Below are 21,633 nucleotides of genomic sequence, written 5' to 3'. Positions count from 1 at the left end.
CAGGGTTGCTTCGTCAATAACATATCGAGCCAGCTACATCTATTCTAATTTTTCTCCATTTAATTCTTGTTTCCTATATAGCAATTTGGCATCCATCTCTGTAAAATTATATCTTCTTAATCTCAGCCGTTCTTTAACCTAGCAAAATTAATTTAAATTTTATTCCCATTCTGAATCAGCTGCGAATGGGATGGTCTGAATCAGGCATCCCATCATGGAGAGGAAAAGGCCCAGGCTGAACCTCTCGGCCTCTGATGGGAACCTCCCTGCAGATGGTGAGGAACCATCAAGGGACAGATTAACAGAGATTAACAGATTAACTAGATCTTTGCCCAAGCAGGAGACCCTACACCATTTCTGACAGAGGGCAGTCCAGTCTCTTTGAAAGCCTCCAGTGATGAAGCTCCCACAACTCCCGAAGACATCCTTGGGAAAAGCTGGGTCTCATGCCAGAATTCCCTTGGAACCCTTGGGCTTCCCCTTCGCACCTCCTGCTGCTCCAATCCCAAGTCTCTTCAGCCACCCGTTCTCCAGCTAACCTCCATCTGCAATCGTGCACCTCTACAAACTTGGGGGACAATGAGGGTCTCTCCTCTGGCTCCAGGTTGTGGCTTCAAGCAACACCTTCCAGAAAACCCCCAAATGAAGAGGCCCCTTCAAGATCAGGACTCTTGGGTCCTCTGCCGTCATCTATCCCAGGGCAATAATCCCTCCGGCTGAAGAGGCAACAGCACATCGAAAGCCACAAGAGGCTCTGGCACGAAGGAAGCCTTCCTTACTGACACAGGGATAAAGCTCTTTATTCTGTTTGAGCGAGACTTGGGGGAAAAAAGTCTTACAGCAGGGCTCCCCAACCATGTGAGGAGTCTGCTACTGGGCCGTGGAAATGAGTAGTGAACGCACGCACACACTCTCCATTTGCGTGAGGGGCAGGTGTGCATGCAAGCCACTTGTGCAAATGGAGCTGTGATGCACACTTGCCGGCCACTCATGCAAAACCATCTCCCCATCCCCCAGTCCTCAAAGCTGGAAAGGCTGGGGAACTCTGGCCTACAGCACAGAGAGGGTTGTTTTTTTCGCAGGTGCTTTTTCTTCCTTTTCACAGGTGCAACTGGGAAAGTTTTAGAAAACCAAGAAAGGCTTCCACAAATACGACTCTCCAAATTTTGGGAGCTCTTCCAAGGAATGCCTGCCAACTGGGCTCGGAGAGAAACAATTCACTTTGAGGGCCTCCCATTTTATTCCTCACAGTCGGAGTGCTGGTTATTTTGAAGAGCGATGCTGAACAGAGAGCTGGTGGCACCCAGCAGGCAAGAAACTGTCCCCACATCCCACTCGCTTTGAATTCCCACTACCACAATCTCCTCACCAATGAGGAGATTCCAGATTAGTGGGAGGGGCCCAGCCAATTCCACCCAGCCAACTCACCAGGGATACGTGGAATAGTCCATCTCTCGTGAAGGAGGGCGGCTGTTGGGAGGCTGCAGCAGAGAACATAGCAATAGCACTTAGACTTACATACCTCTTCACAGTGCTTCACAGCCCTCTCTAAGCGGTTTACAGAGTCAGCCTTTTGCCCCCAACAATCTGGGTCCTCATTTTTACCCACCTCGGAAGGATGGAAGGCTGACTCAACCTTGAGCCGGTGAGATTCGATCTGCTAAACTGCAGCTAGCAGTCAGCTGAAGTAGCCTGCAGTACTGCACTCTAACCACTGCGCCACTTCGGCTCGGCTCACAAAGTGGTGATTAGGGGTGAGATGGGGTGAATTCTATCGAATTCTTCCCAAGGGCATCCTATGCAGGGGTGGTCTGAGCTATGAGCAGTGGGACAGAAGACCCCCAGTGCCAGGAGCAGGGAATCGGTCCTCAAACTAAAAAAAGGGGGGTCAGCCCCTGAACACAGCAGCCATTTGTCCAGGGGCTCAATCATAGGGTGGGGGGTGGGGGCATGGCCTTGATTGTGGCTTCTGCAACTCATTGCCTCCAGGACTCTTACCCGCGCATCCACTGGGCAAGGCTTGACCAACGAGCTGGGGAAATAGCCAGATTTCTTGGACACGACGAGCCTCCCCTGGAAGAAAGAGAAGAGTCCCTCACAAGAGTCCTGTTGTAGCCTGTCAGCCGCCGGCCCCTCAGGCAGCCAAATCAGAGGAGGAGGAGGTGTGGGAATCAGGGCCAGCATCAAGGCAATCTGAGAGCTCTGAGGGGGAAGAGGGAATGGAGCTCTCAGAGACGGAGACAGAGGCGGAGTCTGGGCCGTCTGTCAGCCCTCAGATGGAGAGTCAACAGCCTCCAGGTCTGGTGATGGCTGACGAGGAAGAGGAGGAACTGCTGGGTACAGAGGAGAGGAGAGCAGTGGAAATCTTTGGGCTGGTTCTTGGGACGGAAGAATCAGCGCTGCCAGCGAAGCCCCACCCTAGCTCTGGGGATAAAAGGCAGGGGGTGGAGATGAATAGATGTGGCAGACAACTATTCATCTCCCTGCCAGACAGACTTGTTAGCCTGCTGTGAGAGAGAGAGAGAGAGAGACTTTTTGCCGGGGCTGCTGACACTCCTAATAAAGAGAACAATTAGGTAACTACAGAGGGTTTGTTATATTTGGGAGCCGGGTCCCTCCTGCTGAGTGGGGCGGAAGGCAAGGGCATAAAGGAAGAAGCAGGGTCATGGATTCTCTTTGTCCACCTTGAGTGTAGGTTTCTTTCTTCTCTACCAAGGGAGGAGATTTTCACTCTCTCAAAGATTCACATAACACCCATCATACAAGTCAACAAGACACAATGATGGTGTCTCTGTAATGTGAACATGTTAGTGCAATAGGCTGACTCAGCAAGTGTGCTAAGAGCCCACAAACTTGCTTGGCTTTGCAACCTGGTTTGCAGCTGTGCTTTGCAACCTGGTAAATTACAGCCCGGGATGTGGAACTCCTTCAGCCAACATGTCTTGCTGGCCACACAGAGCCACCCTGCAGCTGTGGGGAAGGGGCTCAGCCCAGGCTTCCTCCTGTTTGGTAAAGCAGCACCCCAGGGAGACTTGAGGCTCAACTGGATCCACAAGCCAGGATGCCAGGCTCCCTGAGTTCAACCTGGGCAGATGGCAGAGCAGGATCCTAGATTGGACAAGAGTGCTGGGTCCCACATGGCAGGATGACTCCCTGCCCCAAATCCTGGTGCTGTTGAATAAACCCAGCAGAGAGAGGGAGGTACCCGTCCTAGCCAGCATCTCCTCATTCTGAGCAGAGTTGAAGAATTTCAGGCCCTTGTTAAAATGCCTGGCAGGTCCAAAGCTGAATTCCATGGATAACGAGCTGAAAAAGGTTTCCTCTTTCCTGCACATTCCTGGAGGATCCACTCACCTCCCACCACTGGGAATCCGGTTCCCCTCGGAGCAGTTCAATCACTTCGCCCATTTGGAAAGTTAACACGGGTTTCCCTGGTGGAGCTGGGTTGCCATGGTAATTCTGGAGGGCCACCATTTTAGGACCTAGAAATAAGCCAGAAACAGCAGGGGCCTTGATGGAGGGGCCTTGAAGAAGCCAAGGCCGTGGCTGCGTGGCAGACTCCACTCCCTGGGGGTGCCTTAAGATCCCTTCCTACTCTGTTATTCTGTTAAGTTCTGTCAAGGGGGGCTTCTGACTTCCAGCCCCTCCGCCCAGCAGGAGGTGCCCAGTGCCAGTGCAAAAGGAGGGCCCATCTCGCCCTGAGCTGCCATTTCCCATTTCTGGGCAGGGGCCGTGGGGAAGGGGCAGAGTGCAGGCCTTCAGCTCCCCAGGAAATCGCCTAGGGATCCAGCTCTTTCTTAACAAATGCTCAAGAGTGTCCATGATCACTTTTTGGCTTCTTGAACAAAAGGTTGTTTAAAGGGGAGCTCCCACCTGGGAGCAGCTGCCCCCTGAGCTTGGAGTAGAATTAACTAAAGACTCTTTTTGCGGGGACGGACGGACTGGGGGGGTGGAATACACCTCAGACTGGCTTAGTGACAAATTGCTGACTGCAAAAGGTACACAATGAACTTTATTTTTTAACGTAAGAATACCGGTATGTCTGCTTTCCCTTACCTTTTTTCTAGATAGCTTATTCAAATAATAAAATTTATAACGTGGAAGAGGTCAGCAAACTACAGGATTTGGAAAGGGAGGGCCAGCTGGCTGGCTGGCTTCATCTGCTGCACTAGTCACTCCCTCCCCTCCTTACAGAAACCGCCGGCACAAATCTTGAAAGGGACAAACTGCACCGGGATTTAACTCTGCTTTTTTATTTAAGGGGCACATTTTCTAACAGGCAAGTGGTTTATGCGGTGGCCTAGATAAGGAGCTCTCGCCTCACAATCAGGAGGCTGTGAGTTCGATCCTAGGTAGAGGCAGATATTTCTCTCTCTGGGCACAATGAGATGATATCTGCTGAATAAAACTCTGCATTGGCAACAGGAAAGGCATCTGGCCAGTAAACACTCAGCTCCCTTCAGTTGCCCAGATTCCACCCTGCAAAGGATTATGGGGTTGTTAAAAGAGGAGGAGGAGAAGGATTTTCTAACAGGCAAATAAGAGCTGCTATCCTTCTGAAGTCTTTCCTTGGGGCACATCCTGCTGGGTGGCAGTGCCAGCATGCCAAGGGAAAGACATCCGCTTGACACTGGCAGGCATCGTTTTGCCCACAATGAAAAGTAACAGCTCGTTTGCCCTCTCCTTTCCCCATTCTGCCTTCTGCACTGTGATGCCCTGGCATCTCTTCTGCCTCTCCCAGTTTGCTGCTTGGCAGGGAGCAGCCCAGTCAATGTGCCTGAGGGGACATCCAGGCCCTCAAATGCCCCCTGCTGCAACCACGCAGGCACTTCTGCCCACCGTATTTTGCGATCACTCTGTTTCCGTCTGGAACTTTTCTGCTATTAAACCCGGATTTTGCTTTTAAGCACCAACCAGGAAGCTGCCTGGCTTCAGTCGAGGAGGGAGGAGGGAGGGGTGTGGAGGAGGAAGAGGAAGAGGAGGAGGCTTACCTAGATTCAGTGATTCCTGTCCAGAAATAAAAAGAAAGAAGTTTCAATCTCCTGGAGCCTTTTTGTCCACACAACGAGCTACTCTTGCTCTTAGAACTGACCCTCCCCCCACCTGGCCCCACCGCCAGCAAAGGCCTTACAGAGATGCGACAGTTTGGATTCTGAGCTGCAGCCCATCCCCACACCCCCAACCCTCTTTGCAATCAAACCAGGACAGAAAAAGTAGCAGAGAAAAGGGTGCCTCGTCTCAGGACAACTAAGGACTCAGCCTCACATCTAAGAAAAGTGGCCAGGGTGGGGGAGGGGAAAGGTGACCCCAGTGTCTTCCTCCGGCACTTTACTCCCTATGTCCTTCCCCAGAGAGGACGGAAAAAGAAGCGTACTGCTTACCTGCTCAGCCGGAGAACCTAGAAGGCAACGTTAAAAAGTGGCTGGTTAATGGAGAAGCCACCTAAGAGGAGCAGCTCAGCTGGTGAGTTTGTGCATGCAAATCTCAGGACCACCTGGATTCCCCCCTCCCGCCATTTCTTGCTATTCCAAATTCTCGCCCTTTGACCCACCTTCAATATTTAGACTTTCACAGTTACAAATATATTTGTTAAATGATGGTGATGCAACAGGAGGGCAAAATGTATCTTTCAAAATGATTTATGACATGCAAAATCCTGTAAATGGCTGCAGAAGGGATGTGTCCCTGCAGCTGCTCTGCCCTTCTGGGACAGGTGAGAGGCTGACGGGGACCGCCAACAAGGAAGCTGTCCAAGGTGTCTCAGCCATTCTACCTGAGCCTGAGAAAGAAGCCCATGGAGACAAGTTCTCAGGACGCAGTAGCCCAGCGACAGATGCAGGGCACTGAGATCAACAGGCAGTAATTGGAGCGAATAGCAATAGCTCTTATATATCGCTTTCCAGCCCTCTCTAAGCGTTTCACAGAGTCAGCCTCTTGCCCCCAACAATCTGGGTCCTCATTTTACCCACCTCGGAAGGAGGGAAGACTGAGTCAACCTTGAGCCTGGTTAGATTCGAACTGCCAAATTGCAGGCAGCTGGCAGGCAGCAGAAGTAGCCTGCAGTACTGCACTCTAACCACTGGGCCACCATGGCTCATGAATCATCCCTTTTATTGCAGGGAAACGTCTGCTGATTTGGAGAGCAACACCCCAAAACTGTCACCATGGTGGCCTAGCAGACTTCCCTGGCAGGCTTTGCCTGGTGACACCAGGACAACGGATTCCCTAGCAGCAGACACGGCCCTTCTCACACGCACGCCGCCATATGCGTGGATCACTTACTGAATTTGCAAGGTGGGATGACCTCCAGGCACTCTTTGTGGGCGCCCGCCTTGCACTTCAGGCACTGGTAGCCTTGGTAGAAGGTCCCCCTGCGGAAAAAGAGACTGCTAGCCCAGCACGCCTGCCTAGAGCTGCACCCCGGGGGAGCCCCTTGGAGCGGGAGCAGGGGAGGCTCCCCAATAACGGAAGGCTACAGATCCCCAGGCCTCTCCTGAGATGCAGGGAAGCCCTTCTGCTCAGACTCGGGAGCCGAGCCCACCTTCCATCGAAGGCAGCCGTGGCACTGGGGGCCCAGAGGCAAGAAGGAGACCCTCGGTTGAGGCCAGCCAGGGAAGCAAGCCCTAAGGGGTCTGGACTTCCCCCTCTTGTAACCGCCCTGCTAGGGTCATTGGAGTTTGCCCCAAATGGCTACCAAACCAAGCTATTTTCTGGGTTGCTCTGCACCCCCAGCCATGCAAATATCTGCCTCAGTTCAAATGTCCAAAGGGTGGCCTTCAACCCAAGTGGGTGCGAGGTGAGAAGTCACCTTGGGGGTCAGGATCCGTGGACCTGGGGCCATTTGGCTCTGCATGAGGGGCCTTGCCAGTTTCCACACTGCGCTCGGCTATTGCACTCTCACCCGGTCCATGCATTTAAAGAGAGACAGGCAGGGGGAATACACTGGGCTGGAGGGTGGAGCAGGTGGTCTCCCAAATCCCCTCCAGTTCTTGCATCCTGTCCTTCTATGACATCATTGTATCATTTAAATATGCAGGCAGCCCTTAACAGTGGTTAATCAAAATTACAACAGCAGTGAAAAAATGGACTGATCCTCAAACTTATAAGCAGCACACACACACCCCCATGGTAAAAACTGAGCTCGGCCACGTTTACTGCTCCCCCCCACCGCCCGCTGCCTCCCAGCTGCCTTTCCTTGTCTTCACCTGCATCCCATTCCCTGGGCTTAGCATCCTGGCAGTGCATGGGGAGGCGCCGTGGAAACAGGATGGTGACATCAGGCCAGGGTGCAGCCTTGAACCTGAGCTCATGGGAGGCCCACCAAATTTCTGGGGTGGAGTGGAGGAGAGAGTGCAGGCAGAAATTCTCTGCTCAGTCTGGGGGCACTGAGAACCACTTCGTTGGCATCACGCACAGGATGGCTCTTGGAAGGTGGCGGAGCCATGGCCATAATGGACCCTGGCCAGCAACAAAGTAAGCTGCTGGTGGGCCCCTGGAAGAGGTGGGCTCCGAAACCGTTGCTATTTGCCATAGTGCAGCTCAGGGGCTGCTTGGGGCAAGAACTCCCCTGCTTCGGTGTGGCAAGCAGCCCCAGAGTTGTGAGGCTGGCTGTGGCACTGCGGCTGCCAGACTTTTTGTAATTATGCAACTTTACAGTAAAACGAGCAGCAGCGTTGGAGGAGTCTGTGTGTGCCTGAAGAACATTGCTGAGCACATTGTAAGCCGCCCTGAGTCTCCGGAGAAGGGCGGCATATAAATCAAATTTAAAAAAAAAAAAAAGGAAAAACATTCACCTTAAGAACATCTTGCAGGCTTTGCAATTGGTGGTCTTGTCAAAGGTGAACATCTGGAACTGGTGGTTGTTTGCCGTGGCTTTCTCGGGCTTAATATTGGATCTGGGCAAAGAAAGGGAGCCCCACTCAGCTCAGGTCAGGCTAAGCGAGTTGCAGCTCCTCTTCGGGGACATTGGGAAGAGGGTCCCCTTTGCACTGAGGGGGCCTTTGGTGTTTAGCCCCGCCCTTGAGAACCTTTGGGTAGGGCCAGGCCGTGTGGCACAACTTAGTCCTGCCCACGCATCATATGTGCCAACGCCCGGGTCAAGACCGCCAGCAGGAGCCGGCCATGCCTGCTGGCTTCTTGACCATTCAGACTTTCGATCTGGGCCCAGCCAGGACCGAGGTCCCAGACACTCACATGGCCATTTCAAACTGCTCCATCCACTTCCGTTTCATCTCTTCCGTCTTACAGAAAAACTGGAATCCCTGTTTGCCTTGAAGGTGAGTGAGGTAGAAGCCGTAAGACCACTGTGGGGAAAGAGAGAGGGAGAGGATGGAGCTGGACGCAGAGGCAGGAGAAAACCGAGGCCAGGGGGAGCCATCGCACCACCCTGAAACCTGCCCTTAAGAGGCACCCTTGGGCGGCCGAGTCGCAGCACCAGAGGCAGCAAGCTTGGCCAACTGCCTTCTGTTCCTGGCCACAAGGACTGGGAATTCAGTGCCGCTTCCGGGAGGGCATGGCTCACCTTCCTTCTCTTTCTCGCCAGCAGCACAAAAGAAGCTGCCAGGAGCCCAGGAGGAGGCTGCCTCTCCTTCAAAGATGCTTTCACCTCATCTGTTCCACTCGCCCTCGTCGGGCAAGCCACAGGGCTGCTTGTAAGCTTTCCTACAGTAATGGCAGCCCCCCATGCAGCCCCCTGGATGATGCCCAATCAGCCCTGTCTAGGATTATTACAGCAACAGCAAAAGACAAGAGAGTTGGAATTGGTAGAGACGGCTTACCATTTTCCCATGCAACTGAGAAGCAAAAGGAAGCGAAGGGGAGACACAGGGGGTTACAACAAGCTCCAAATCCCACCTGTTCAGACTCTAAAACAAGGGTCCCTCTTTCTCCCCATCCCCACAGCCCCCAGTTCCAGGTGGCCCAGATGTTTAATCCTTCAGGGAATGAGGGGGGGGGGGTCTCTTTCTGGATCTGCACCCTCCAAAGTATGTGGGTGGGGGATTCCGCCTGCTAAGGCTCCTAGAAGAACAGGGCTTCCTTCATGCTCTGGGGATGGATTTCCTGAGATCTCCTTCGTCCATGAACACGTCATTTCAAGCAGCAACTCTCCATGTGGGAACCCTTGTTGGCAGCTGACCAGGAAAGGGGCTTCTCCTTGTGGCGAATGTGGCACGAGACTGACAGTTGCCAGGCCAGCTTGCTGAAGGACACAGGCATTCCAGTAACCCGCCGCCCCCCCCCCCCCAGTGATGGAACTGTGATTTTTCTAAAGGGGCAACGCAGCACAAGGACACCCCCTGCCCCCAGGCTAGTGGAGAATGGGGAAGTCAACAGCTTCCAGCCCCTGGGCAGCCTGAGCACCCCGGCTCTTTGGGGGCCGGCCCTCTACAGCTCCTTGGAGCAGCATCAGGCAAGGTTGCCCCCCAGGGAGACACCAAATGTGCTTCCAGCGGCTAGAGCTCTTCCCCCCCCCCACCCTTGCAGTGCCCAACGTTGGCCATGAGGGAAGGGAAGGGAGGCCCTGCACCACCCACCTTCTTGATGTCCTTGTTGTTGGTGGGGTCATCGGTCATCTTGTAACAGAGAAGTTCCAGGATGTCCTTCTGCTCATAGCTGTAGCCTTTCCTCTTGCAGACAATCACCACTTTATCAAACAAAAACAAATACCTGTCCCAGAATTAGAAGAGGAAACCGGGGCTCAGCAACCATGTCTGCACATTCTCTCTCTCCCAGGCCTTGGGGGAGGGGCTCCCATCTTCCCCCCTCTCCTCCAGGGACTGGGAGAACCATGCCAGCTGAAGAGGGGTAGCAAATGTACAAAAGTGGAATCTGCATTTTCCAGACTGAGGTGAGAGGAAGGAAGGAAGGAAGGAAGGAAGGAAGGAAGGAAGGAAGGAAGGAAGGAAGGAAGGAAGGAAGGAAGGAAGGAAGGAAGGAAGGAAGTTGCCTTCATACAACATGCTAGCCCTCCCTGGCTTCCTGAGTGGGGTGCCATGGGTGGCAGCCAACCCGCTCAACCCAGCATGTCCTGGGAACTCAGACCCCTGCATGAGGGTTGCCCTCGGAGTCTTTGTTCAGCCAGGATCCACGGAAGAGGCTTTTCCTTCTTCACTGCTCACTCACCGATCCTGCTTTGTGTGGTTGATGATGGACCGGACCTTCAGTTCCCCATCGATCTTTGGCCGCCCGTATTCTTCTAGCTTCACTGGCTGGGGGAAAGGTGACAAAGGTTAAAAGGGCAAAACTCCCCACTAACCAGGAAGACTCCAAAGTGGCACCTCAGCTGTCCTTCTCAGAAAGGGGGTGGGGAACAAGGCACTTTGGGGGTTAGAGGGCAGCGAAGCCCCTTCCTGGATGCGATCCAGGTTTGAGGACCTGTGAGCTGGCAAACTGGGGGAGACCAGAAAGCAGGGGGAGGGGGGGTGTCTCCTTTCCTCTTGGGTGTTGCCCCCACTGAGGCAGCCTCCCATGCCCGCCTGGCTGACCAAGCAATCCCTTTCTGCATTGCCAGGGCCTCAGGCTTGCGGTCATCGGGGGAGAGCATCAGAGCTCCTGCCGTTGGGGGAGCTGTGACCCTCTCCTCAGTGTGGCAGTGCTGGGCCCCTCATTGCATAGCCTAGAGTGGCTGGGAACATTTGGGGACTGCCCTGCCCTGGACCCTGCTCCCGTTGGCATCGTCTGTGCCCTTCAGCTGGCTAAGGCCATTTGCAATTGCTGTCTTGCAACAGCCATTACAGAATGCCAATCTCCTGGCCAAGGATCCTGTTCCTGGCCAGCGGGACGGCCAGAATCACTGGGAGACCAGGGAGGCCTCTCTGCCGTTTGTCACTCAGTGCCAAAGCTGCTCCTTTGATCTTACCAGGTTTTCTATGGAGCTCTGGAATTCACTTATTTTCTTCAGGGTTTCTTTGTCCCGTTTGACTTCATTGATGAACATGGCCAAGTCCTGAAAGACGAATGGGTGAAGTGGCCTGTCAGTGGCATTGCAAGCAGAAAGCCCCGGGCAGAGATCAGCTCCGACAGCAGAAAGACGGGTTCTGCTTCTGGGCTCAGCCTCCCTTGGCTCAACAGCCTCAGGGTGCCTGTGCAGTTCCCAGGCCCCCCTGGGGCAGTAGCAGAGCACGGCCCAGCCAGGCTGAGAAAAGCTGGGGTGAAGGTGGGTTTTGAGGAGCAGTCCTTTGTCAGAGACCAGAACCTGCCTCTGTGCAGTGACCCCCAAAACACCTCCCACAGGACCCCACCTGCATGGCCTCCAAAGCTTCTTTCAGCTGCTGCTTCTCTGGCCGGTCGGACGAGTGGCTGAGCAGCTCCTAGAAGACAAACCATCATCCTGGGTTACTGTATCCACTGCCTGCCTGGCTGCTTCCTGCTCCACCTCGCCATACGAGGGGTTCAAGGCCACTGGAGTAGGTGGCAGGAGAGGCCCTGCCAAGAAACAAGGGTTGGCGTTGTCTATAGAGATCCTCCGTCATCCAGGTCCTGGTTGTCCCAAGGGTGCTTTTTTCAAGAGGCAACTAGACTTTCTGGTTTTCCTTTGAAGACGTTTCGCTTCTCATCCAAGAAGCTTCTTCAGCTCTGACTGGATGGGAAGAGGAGTGGACCGCTGGTTTGAAAGAGGGGTCAAAGAGGCCTATATCAAAACTGAACAGCCCTCTCTCAACAGAGGTGGAGGAATATGACATCATCTCTCTCCAGTCTACAACACAGTCCTTTTAATATTTCCAAGAAGGCTCCATGCTCCACACCACTCAGGTGACCCTGATGACCCAGATAAACCTCCAGGTGGCCTCAAGGACTCTCTAAAAGGATGCAAATGACCAGCTGTCTGCAAGGAGCATAAATCCTTCCATTCCGCACAATCCAATCAGAGCTGAAGAAGCTTCTTGGATGAGAAGTGAAAGGTCTTCAAAGAAAAACCAGAAAGTTCAGTTGCCTCTTGAAAAAAGCACCTCTGGGGCAAGGTTTGGAGTTGCTTGTCCCAAGAATAATGGCTGGGGGAGGGGACGGGACGATGACATGCAGAATCAGATGAATTGGTGCAAGCTTGAACAAACAAGCCAGAATTAATTAAGATTCGTGAGAATAACTGCATTATTAATTTCTGGGTGGAACAAAAAGCATTTGTACAGGGGAGAATCCTGGGCAAGGGGGCACAAGCGGAGCCAGAGGCGGCCCAGGCTGAAGTTGTCTGAAAGACTCTGTGGTCAGCTGGAGACACTTGCCCCTTGCCTGATGTGCAGCTCTCCCCACCCGATCCAGAGCCTCAGGAACTCATCTGGGCTCCAGGAGGCATGTGGGCAGCTTAGGGCTGGCTGTTCGCATCCCTTTGGCTTTACCAACCCAACTGGAATCGGCGCTTAGATGTCCCAATCTGTTATGTTGTAGGAGCCAAAACCAGTTCATGCCAGACAAACATTAGTGCATTCTTTGACAAAGTGACCAGCAAAATGCTGTCTACATCATTTACTTGGACTTCAGTGAGGCGTTGGACAAAGCAGACCACAGCCTACTTTGTGGCAAGATAGAAAACCGAGGGGATAGACAGCATCAACACCAGATGGATTCTTAACTGGTAGACCAACAGCACTCAGCAGGTAGCCCTTAATGGAGCTACATCTATCTACGTGGAGAGAAGCAAGCAGTGGGGTACCCACGGTTCTGCCTTAGGCCCAGTACCCTTCAATATCTTCATCAATGGCTTAGGTCGGAGGATAGAAAGGGAACTCATCAAATCTGAAGAAGTAGCTAACACACCGGGAGATAGGCTTAAGGTACAGAAGGATCTTGACAGACTTGAACACTGGGCCCTATCCAACAAAATGCATTTCAGTGGTGAGAAAAGTAAGGGCTTTACACTTAGGCAAGAAAACCCAAATGTACACAGGGGGTATCTGGCTCAACAATAGAAATTATGAGAGCAATCTAGGTGTCCTAGTGGATCCCCAGTTAGGTATGTGTACTGAAGCTCCAAGATGGCTTCAGCCAGAGAAGCTCGTAATGTATCCAAATAATGGATCTATTACTTGGAACCCTGACATTGTGAGCCAGCAGTGTGCTGCAGCTCCCCAAATGCCAATGCAATCCTAGGCTGCATCAACAGAGGGAAAGTATCCAAGTCATGTGAAGTGTTACTATCACTTTATAATGCCTTGATAAGACCACACTTGGAATACTGCATCCAATTTTGGCACCATGATACAAAAAAGATGTCGAGACTCTAGAAACTAGAGTGCAAGGAAGAACAACAAAGATGATTAGGGGACCAGAGGGAAAGGTGTACAATAAACAATTGTGGGAAGTGTGTATGTAGTCTAATGAAGGACTAGTGGTGGCATGATAGCAGTTTTCCAATATTTGAGGGGCTGTCACAGAGAAGAGGTGTCAACCTATTCTCCAAAGCACTAGAGGGCAAGGCAAGAAGCAGCAGGTGGCAACTAATCAAATAGAGATCCAATCTAGAACTTCCTGACATTAACAACAATCAATCAATGGAATGGCTTCCAGAAGTTTATTTATTTATTAGTTTGATTTATATGCCGCCCTTCTCCGGAGACTCAGGGGGGCTTACAATGCATTAAAGTTGTGGCTGGTCAATCACTGGAGGTTTTTAAGCAAAGATTGAAGAGCCATTTGTGAGTAATGCAGTGACCTAGAGGTGGAGCTCTTGCCTCACAATCAGGAGGCTGTGAGTTTGATCCTAGGTAGAGGCAGGAATTTCTCTCTGGGCACAATGAGAATATCTGCTGAACAAAGCTCCGCATTGGGACAGGAAGGGCATCCAGCCATTAAGCGTTCTGCTAGTTCTATTCAGTTGCCCAGACTCCACCCCGCAAAGGGATTATGGGGTTGTTAAATGATGATGATGATTGAAGAGTCTGGAATGGTATAAGGTCTCCTGCTCGAGCGGGGGGGGGTGGGGGATGGACTAGAAGACCTCCAAGACCCCTTCCAATTCTGTAATTCTGACCTGAGGTGCTCTGCACTGAGAGCAACTGAAGCCCACCTACCCACTTCAGAAATGTATCTGCATTTTTCTTCCCTCTGGTAGGTGGAGAATGACTCACTTTGAGCAGGAGGTGATACTTCAGAACTCTCTGCATCGGCACCACCAGCAGGTCCTGAAGCTTGAACTTCCCGTCCTGGACCTTCAGGGTACATTCCTTGAAAGGAGAGCAGCAGAAGATAGACCTGAAGCCCACCTTTGTCTCCCCCACCCACCGTCTCTAATGAAGGTCTGCCTGGACCAGGAGTGTCAAACTCAAGGTGCTTAGATCTGGCCCGCGGGGCCACCCTGGGAACAGCGAAGGAACAGCCCGTGGTGCCTCTGCCAGCAAAAACGGAGCTCGCGGGGGGGAGGTACAAAACCCACCCGGGCTGTTTTTGGCCACACCGGCCTCCTGCAGCCATCCGCCAGCAGAAATGGAGGTCTGGGGAGGCTGTGCACTCGTTTTCGCTGGCTGTGGGCTGCAGGAGGCCATCGTGGTAGAAAAGCCTCAACTAGTGAGGTCGAGCTGGCCATCCCCACCCTTGCCATGCCCCCGACCACCCCCACCCCGGCCCCGAGATCAAACACAATCCTGACGCGGGCCTCAATGAACTCGAGTTTGACACCCCTGGCCTGGACCAAAAGCAGCAACCATCTCGAGTGGCTGAGGACTGCCCAAGGCTAAGCAGCCAAGCAGCCCGTGTGGCCATCCTGCCCCAGGACCCACCTGACTCAAAGGGGTCCTGAGTCCGGCCCTGCAGTGCTGAGGGTTGCCCTGGGCAGAAGGGTCTTACCTGCGTTCTCCCCGGACCTGCACGGTCTGCCACAACCCATCCCCCAGGGTCCACCCCCCCCCCCCCCAGGCCCTGGCAGGCCACAATTCCTAAGAAATGATCTGGTCTTTTCTCTTTCTTTACCTTTGGCTGAGTTTCAAAACTATATTTTGTTGAACATCACAAGAGAAAAGATATAAACAGAAAAGGAAAAAACCCAAGGAGGATAAAGCAGTAGAAAAAAATAGAATCAGGTGAATAAAGAAAGGCTTTTAAAGGATTTAAAGTATTCTTGGATTTTCAATATTAAGTAATTGCAGATATTCTTTTAAATGCATATATTTTTATACTGCCTATAAAAAACCCTAAAAATTGCTCTTCAGTTCTAGGCAGAATACAAATACGAGAAGCAGCAGATGGTACACTCTGAATCACAAAATGAAATTAAAACTGTGATAAATTCTCTCCATGCGGTTAGAAGTTTGTTCTAATTTAAGAAGTCCTAATGAACCATTAAGGCTTTCTGTAAAAATATTTAAAAAATATTTTTTAAAAAAGGATAAAGTTTACTCCACAGTTGTTTTTGTTAGGTATAATAATTTTAAGCACAGGAAACAGAATTTCCTGTGCTTAAAATGGCTGCCGCGGTATACAAATCCTCCGTTGGGGATGGGGCTTTTTGGTGAGATGTGGAGGCTTTAGGGGGACCCTGACTATGTCCCCCATTATGGACTGGTAAGGGGAACAGTTGGGGCTCGGCAGGTCTACTTTTTACCTACCTAGGTCCCCAGGGGATGCCAGGCGAGCCGGAGCTGCCTCCCCATGATCCAGACGGCGGTTCTCCGCCGCGGTTTTTGCCCGAGTCAGCTGGGCGGCGGTGCGGCGTGGCGGTGGTAGGGCCGGAATCAGCTGGCACCCGCCGAAGGTGAAGGAGTTGTCGGCGGTGTGCGTAGAGGGCTTGTCGGTGGTGTGGAGGGCTGGTCGGTGGCGGAGCACCCCGTCCCAGATGCGGCTTGGTGGAGGAGAGGCCGAGCCATGGGAGACGAGGAAGGCTGCGTATCGAGATCAGGCTCCATCTGCCTGCAGCTGGGGGGGGGGTTCTTCTTCCCCCCCTTCCCCCCCTTGCCATGGAACCGCAGCGTTTTTGGGGCTGGTGGAGGCATGAATCCGGAATCGCAGGCTCCCCTGTGGAGGGAAGGTGTCTTGGAGGCCTGTCTGCAAGCGAGTTGGACCTAGCAGGGGGTCGCAGGCGGTTGAAGGCCTCGCCTGGACGTTCCATTCTACTGCCTTGACCCCCGGACTGCTTCTGCTGCAACCACTTGGATGGGTGATGGCATCTAGAGCCCTTGCCCCCCCCTTCTTTCCAGCCCTATAATGGTTGGTTCTCTGGGTGTGGTTGCCCGCCGCCATGAGAGGGCGGCTGTGGACCTATTGTGTGACCAAGTCGTGTTGCGGTGGGAGAGCATCAACGACCTATGGATACCACCCGGATGATTGTCCATCTGGCCTAGGAACCTCGCTGCAGTGAGAGGGCAGTGAGGATTACCATCGTCTGTTTTTTTCCTATTGCCATGAAAGGGCGTTTGGAAATGCAGACTTTATTGCCTATTGCTAGGATGGATTTTTGGATTGTAGATCTTGAACTACTGACCTGAGATCTTGATAGCCCCTGCTACCATGGACATGCCCATCTCTATGTTTGAGTATGACTATACGAACTTATACAACCGCGGACTTGGTCACCTTGAGAAACTCCCCCCATTCTTGGGTGTGGCCAGTGGGCCTTGCAAAAACTTACCTTAAGGACGGGTCTTGGAACCCCGAGAGGTGACACAAGGATTTTAAGGGTTTTAAGGGTTCTAAGGGATATAGATTGAGAGGTTTTCTAACAAAATTTTTAGCAAAAATTTTAAGGGGACCCGGGCGGGCGACTAGGGTGGGTTTGGGGGGTAACCCACAGGGGTCGAGGGGAGCTGGGGGGGCTAGTTCCTATATTGGGGAGGGCGTTGCCATCGACATCATGGGTGGGAGGAGCAGATATGGCGGGAGCAGGGGGCCATATCGTGTTAGGGGAGGACGCACTCGCTATCTCCCAGTGCCTGGAGGCCATGCGGATCTGGATGGGGAGTAACAGGCTTCGACTCAACCCTTCCAAGACCGAGTGGCTGTGGCTTCTGGCGTCCCGATATAGCCAGCTGGTGCCATCGCTGGCTATTGGGGGCGAGTTATTGGCCCCCACGGATAGGGCTCGCAACTTGGGCGTCCTCCTGGATGCACGGCTGTCTTTAGAAGAACATATGACGGCCGTGGCCAGGGGGGCTTTTTATCAGGCCCACCTGATTCGCCAGTTGCGTCCCTTTCTGGATCGGGATTCCCTACGCACAATCACTCAGGCACTCGTCACTTCCCGCCTGGACTATTGCATGCTCTCTACATGGGGCTCCCCTTGAGGAGTACCCGGAGGCTCCAACTGGTGCAGAATGCGGCCGCATGGGGGATTATGGGAGCGAGGGGTCGCTCCCATGTGACACCTCTCCTGCGTGAGCTGCATTGGGTTCCAGTGGTCTTCCGGGTGCGCTTCAAGGTGTTGGTTACCACCTTTAAAGCGCTCCATGGCATAGGACTTGGGTATTTGCGGGACCGCCTTCTGCCGCCGATAGCCTCCCACGGACCAGTAAGCTCCCACAGAGAGGGACTCCTCAGGGTGCCGTCAGCCAGGCAATGTCGGCTGGCGACCCCCAGGGGGAGGGCCTTCTCTGTGGCAGCTCCCGCCCTCTGGAACGATTTGCCCCTGGAGATAAGAAGGATATCGGATCTCCGGGTCTTTCGCCATGCCCTGAAAACTTTTCTTTTCCATCAAGCAGGGCTGGTGTGAACCCCCCCCCTTTTTTTTAGTTTTTTAGTTGTTTAGCTTTTAATCTGTCAATGGGTTTTAATTCGAATTGTTTTAAATTTGGGCCAAAGTATATAATTTTTTTAATAATTTTAAATTTTTTTGTATTGTTATGTGTTTTAGTTCTGGCTGTACGGCTATAGAGACTAATTTGATTCTGAACCTAATAACTGCAGCAAGACTCTTGGTGGCGCAGTACTGGAAGAAGGAAGATTTACCTACTATTCAAGAATGGACATTAAAAGTAGTAAATTTAACAGAAATGGCGAAAATTTCAGCATATCTAAAGGACCATTCAAATGAAAAATATATGTTAGAATGGAAAAGATGGATTGATTATATTCAAGGCAAATATCGGACTAAAAAATTTCAAATAGCTTATGAATGATCAAAGAGATTTTATAAAGTACTTAAATTTAGTTTAGTAAAGGGGGAGTTAAAAGTTCAAGAGGGGGATAGGAGACTATAGATAATTAGCTTATGTTAGCTTATGATTGTCAAATGTTATACCCTGTATTTTGCTCTGGGAAGTGGGGGGGGGGAGGGAGGGGAAGGGGAGGGTTGGAAGGGGAGCAGGGAAATGTTTGTAAAACTTTTTTAAACTTTTCAATAAAAAAAAAAAGGCTTTCTGTAGAAAGGCGGCCAAATTTAGGACTTGGTATAAATCCAGGTATCCAAATTGCAGTCTTTCAAATGTAATTCAATTCTGGGCCAGATTTATCTGGGACCAGCACAGAAGGGCCTCTGGCTCAAGTCCGGCTGCTGTCCACTCCTGCTTTGCGCTACCGAAAAACAAGGAGCTCTTTTGGTGAGCAGGTTGTGGCCTGCAAATCATCAAAGTGCATCCACTGTGGGAAACAACAAGCATGAGAGACACTTGAGAATCCCAACTTTGGGAAAAGGAATTGACTAATTTCAACCAGGTGCTTCACCTCATCTCCCAACCTAAGCCAGGAAGGACAGTCCTGTTGAAGGAGCAAAATATGAGCAAGATTTCTTCAGGGCAGGTCAGAGCAGATCAGATCTCTAACACTAGATGGTCAAAGAAAAGTGGAAATAGGATGAACCAGGAGCAGTTGGGATCAGTCCCGCCGTCTGCCAGTCAAACTGATGTCATCCCCCCAGCTCTTCCCGTAAAATCCTCGGCCTCCTGGCCACCCCTGAAATACTCCTCTTTGCCATTTTTGCTGCGGGTCAAGAAAAGCAACACTTGGGAACTTAGGAGACACACTTTTGACATTTAGACAGAAGATGTCATTCCTCTTCTGACACTGGGAAGGAAACATATTTTACGGATAGCAGTTGCAGGATTCTACCATGAACATTTCTGATAAGATTCGATATCTTTCTTGACACGGCACCAAGTAAGATGTCCAAAATTATCTCCAGAAAGAGGGAGATTTAATCAACTGGTTCACATTAAATTATATTTGCCTGATAGCTCCCCCTTCCGGGTATTTGGAAAGAAGGGCTGGAGCAATCTAACCAGGGAATTCTGAAGAAACAAATGAAGTTCTTTTAACTTCATTGTGTTTTAACTTCATCTATCAGAGTGCGCACAGTGTGACTATGTGAGACAACCCAGGAGCAAATACAGTAAACAGAGGTTTATATTTAAATAGTGGTTTTATCTACAAAGAATATATACATACAAGTATTTTAGTCAGACCTCAAACAAAACAACTATCAGCAATTACAGCACAGAAGCACACATGGAGAGAGAGATATACCCCAACAGGGCCTCTTCTTATTACAAGCTCTTAAAGTGATATCAGGCCCAAAACCTTGCTGACTCATTCCCAGCATTACATCATTGTAGCAGCTGGTCAGCTCTTAAATCATTACTTTGACACCCCTTCCCAAAAGGAGAGCGGCAGAGAATGCAAAGCAGCTGCAGGTTTCCGTAATCCCCGAAGAGAACCTGACTGAGGGATCTGATCTCTGTCACTCGGAGGACCTGGAAGAGGCTGAGGGTGGGTGGGCCTAAGTGTAAATATGCTCAGGTGAAGGTTGCTGGTGGATAATGAAATGCTTTGCGAATGTGGAGAAACGCAGAGTCTGGCCAATGTGTTGGTCTGTCGATTCCTACCAGTAGAATGCACCAAAAGTGATTTGTTTCTGGCCAACAATAAAGCCCGAAAGGTGGCTCATTTTTAAAATTTGTGGTTTGATCTGGACATGAAATAAATTAACTGGCAGGCTGGAGTGGAAATTAGTCAGAGACACGGACCGATTTTCAAGCCGGAAGACCAACGAGCAAGTGAGGACGGTTGCCCCAGCCTAGTCTCCCCCACAGATGGTCCCTGTGTGCCTGCAGAGATGGGTCGGCTTTTGAGCAGCATGAATAGCTCTTCTATTTCCTATCTCTGAGCAGCATCCTAATTGTATGAAAAGAGCACGCACTTTCCATTGACGGATGAAGAGAACTGACATGCTACATTATAATTATGCTCCAATTATCCACTTCTAATTCCTTGCGTGCAAATTGGTTTGCAGAGGTGATTGCAGCATTTACTTGGCCATTTTCAAGGAGCAGCTGAGCATCAATTATGACATAAAACAAAAATTATGGCTTTTAGTAAGAAAAGACCATCACATAAAAGGCACTGGAATGGAATTAAGGCAAGCTGCGTCACAAGCTTTAATTACTTGAAGATTTAGCATGGCAAATCTTAATAACATTTTGAAAGAGCCCGAGCTGCAGAGAGGCTGACCTATGGGAAGCTCCAGGACCACAAGCTGCCAAAGGCTGAGCCGGCTTCTTCTGTTCCGCTGGAGAACTGGAGAAAACCCTCCAGCCCTGGGAGGGATGCAAAGGCTTTGCCCTGATCCCCCTTTGGGGCTTGCTGATGCAGAACTTCAAGGCGGGGGGAGAGAGACATGAGATCCCCCTTTTCTCTGCAAGTTTAGGAGAGAAGACAGAAGGCTACTGGGGGGGCTGCCAGCCTAGGAATCCAGGACCAAAAATGGCATCAGCCAGCCCCAGAGTTATAATAACACGTAAGTATGAAACACATGGCCTTGTGGGATTTGGGCTTCTCAGTTTCTCTGGGAAAAGCAACTTTAAAGCAGGCAAAATAAATTCGATCCTAGGTAGAGGCAGACATTTCTCTTTCTGGGCACACTGAGAATATATCTGCTGAATAAAACTCTGCATTGGCGACAGGAAGGGCAACTGGCCAGTAAACACTCAGTTCCATTCAGGTGCCCAGACTCTACCCCGCAAGAGATTATGGCAGGGGTGAAATGTTCCCGGTTCGGACTGGCTCGGGCGAGTAGGTAGCGATGGTGGCAGGCAGTTTAGAGAACCGGTAGCAAAAATCCCTGCCACCGCCCCCCATGCCCAGCTGAGCCGCACGATCATCAGAGCCTTTTTTTCCTTTTAAATGGCTCTGACGATCCCAGCTGAGTTGCCTGCTAATCAGGCAACTCAGTTTGGATTGTCAGACCCATTTAAAAGAAAAAAAGTTTCTTTTTTCTCCACCCCCCAGCCTCCAGCTTGCTTACCTTAGCTGCTGCGCTTGCTGTAATACCTGCAATCCATTGCATCAGCAAGCAACTGAATCTCCCTACCTGCAATCAAGCTCATCGGTGAACAGCTCTATCTGCACTTGTGGACTTCAACTCCCAGCAAAGCTGGCTGAGGAATTCTGGGAGTTGAAGTCCACAAGTCTTAAAGTTGCCAAGGTTGGAGACCCCTGTTCTATTGGGTAAGTTTTTTTTCCTTTGGGAGCTGTTCACCGCCCTGAGTCCTTCGGGAGTAGGGCGGTATACAAATTCAATAAAATAAATAAATAAATAAAAATATTTAATTGGGGTTTTTTTTAGTTGTTCTTGTTTTAGACCTAGCCATTTAAAGTTTAGGAAGTTTTAAATTTAGCTGCTTTTATATAAAAATAAAAATAAAATAAAATAAAATAAAATTTGTGCAGCTTTCTGAGATTTTGTGTTTTTCTGTAGTGTTTCACTCTAACTACACAAAC

At 51.1% G+C, this 21,633-nt stretch overlaps 1 protein-coding gene across 3 annotated transcripts in view; it reads right to left on the bottom strand.

Moving 5' to 3' along the window:
* The window catches only part of VAV2 (vav guanine nucleotide exchange factor 2), a 123,442-nt gene that overhangs the window by 7,282 nt on the left and 94,527 nt on the right, over positions 1 to 21,633 (bottom strand). For all 3 annotated transcript variants that reach the window (XR_011601118.1, XM_070955858.1, XM_070955859.1), the window contains exons 10-22: positions 14,064 to 14,159; positions 11,241 to 11,309; positions 10,859 to 10,945; positions 10,123 to 10,208; positions 9,534 to 9,666; positions 8,194 to 8,303; positions 7,794 to 7,895; positions 6,283 to 6,371; positions 5,382 to 5,398; positions 4,992 to 5,007; positions 3,355 to 3,482; positions 1,999 to 2,073; positions 1,429 to 1,481 (exon numbers count right to left, since the gene is read on the bottom strand). Coding sequence is in view for 2 of the 3 variants with exons in the window: in XM_070955858.1 (XP_070811959.1) it covers positions 1,429 to 1,481; positions 1,999 to 2,073; positions 3,355 to 3,482; positions 4,992 to 5,007; positions 5,382 to 5,398; positions 6,283 to 6,371; positions 7,794 to 7,895; positions 8,194 to 8,303; positions 9,534 to 9,666; positions 10,123 to 10,208; positions 10,859 to 10,945; positions 11,241 to 11,309; positions 14,064 to 14,159 (1,061 nt within the window). In the remaining variant the exon portion in view is untranslated. The remainder of the gene's footprint in view (positions 1 to 1,428; positions 1,482 to 1,998; positions 2,074 to 3,354; positions 3,483 to 4,991; positions 5,008 to 5,381; positions 5,399 to 6,282; positions 6,372 to 7,793; positions 7,896 to 8,193; positions 8,304 to 9,533; positions 9,667 to 10,122; positions 10,209 to 10,858; positions 10,946 to 11,240; positions 11,310 to 14,063; positions 14,160 to 21,633) is intronic.

Source organism: Pituophis catenifer, unplaced genomic scaffold (genome assembly GCF_029215685.1).
Source record: "Pituophis catenifer annectens isolate HBS135680 unplaced genomic scaffold, rPitCat1.0.hap2 SCAF_17, whole genome shotgun sequence".
In the NCBI taxonomy this organism is placed as follows: Eukaryota; Metazoa; Chordata; class Lepidosauria; order Squamata; family Colubridae; genus Pituophis; species Pituophis catenifer.
This window is presented reverse-complemented; position numbering and strand designations above follow the sequence as displayed.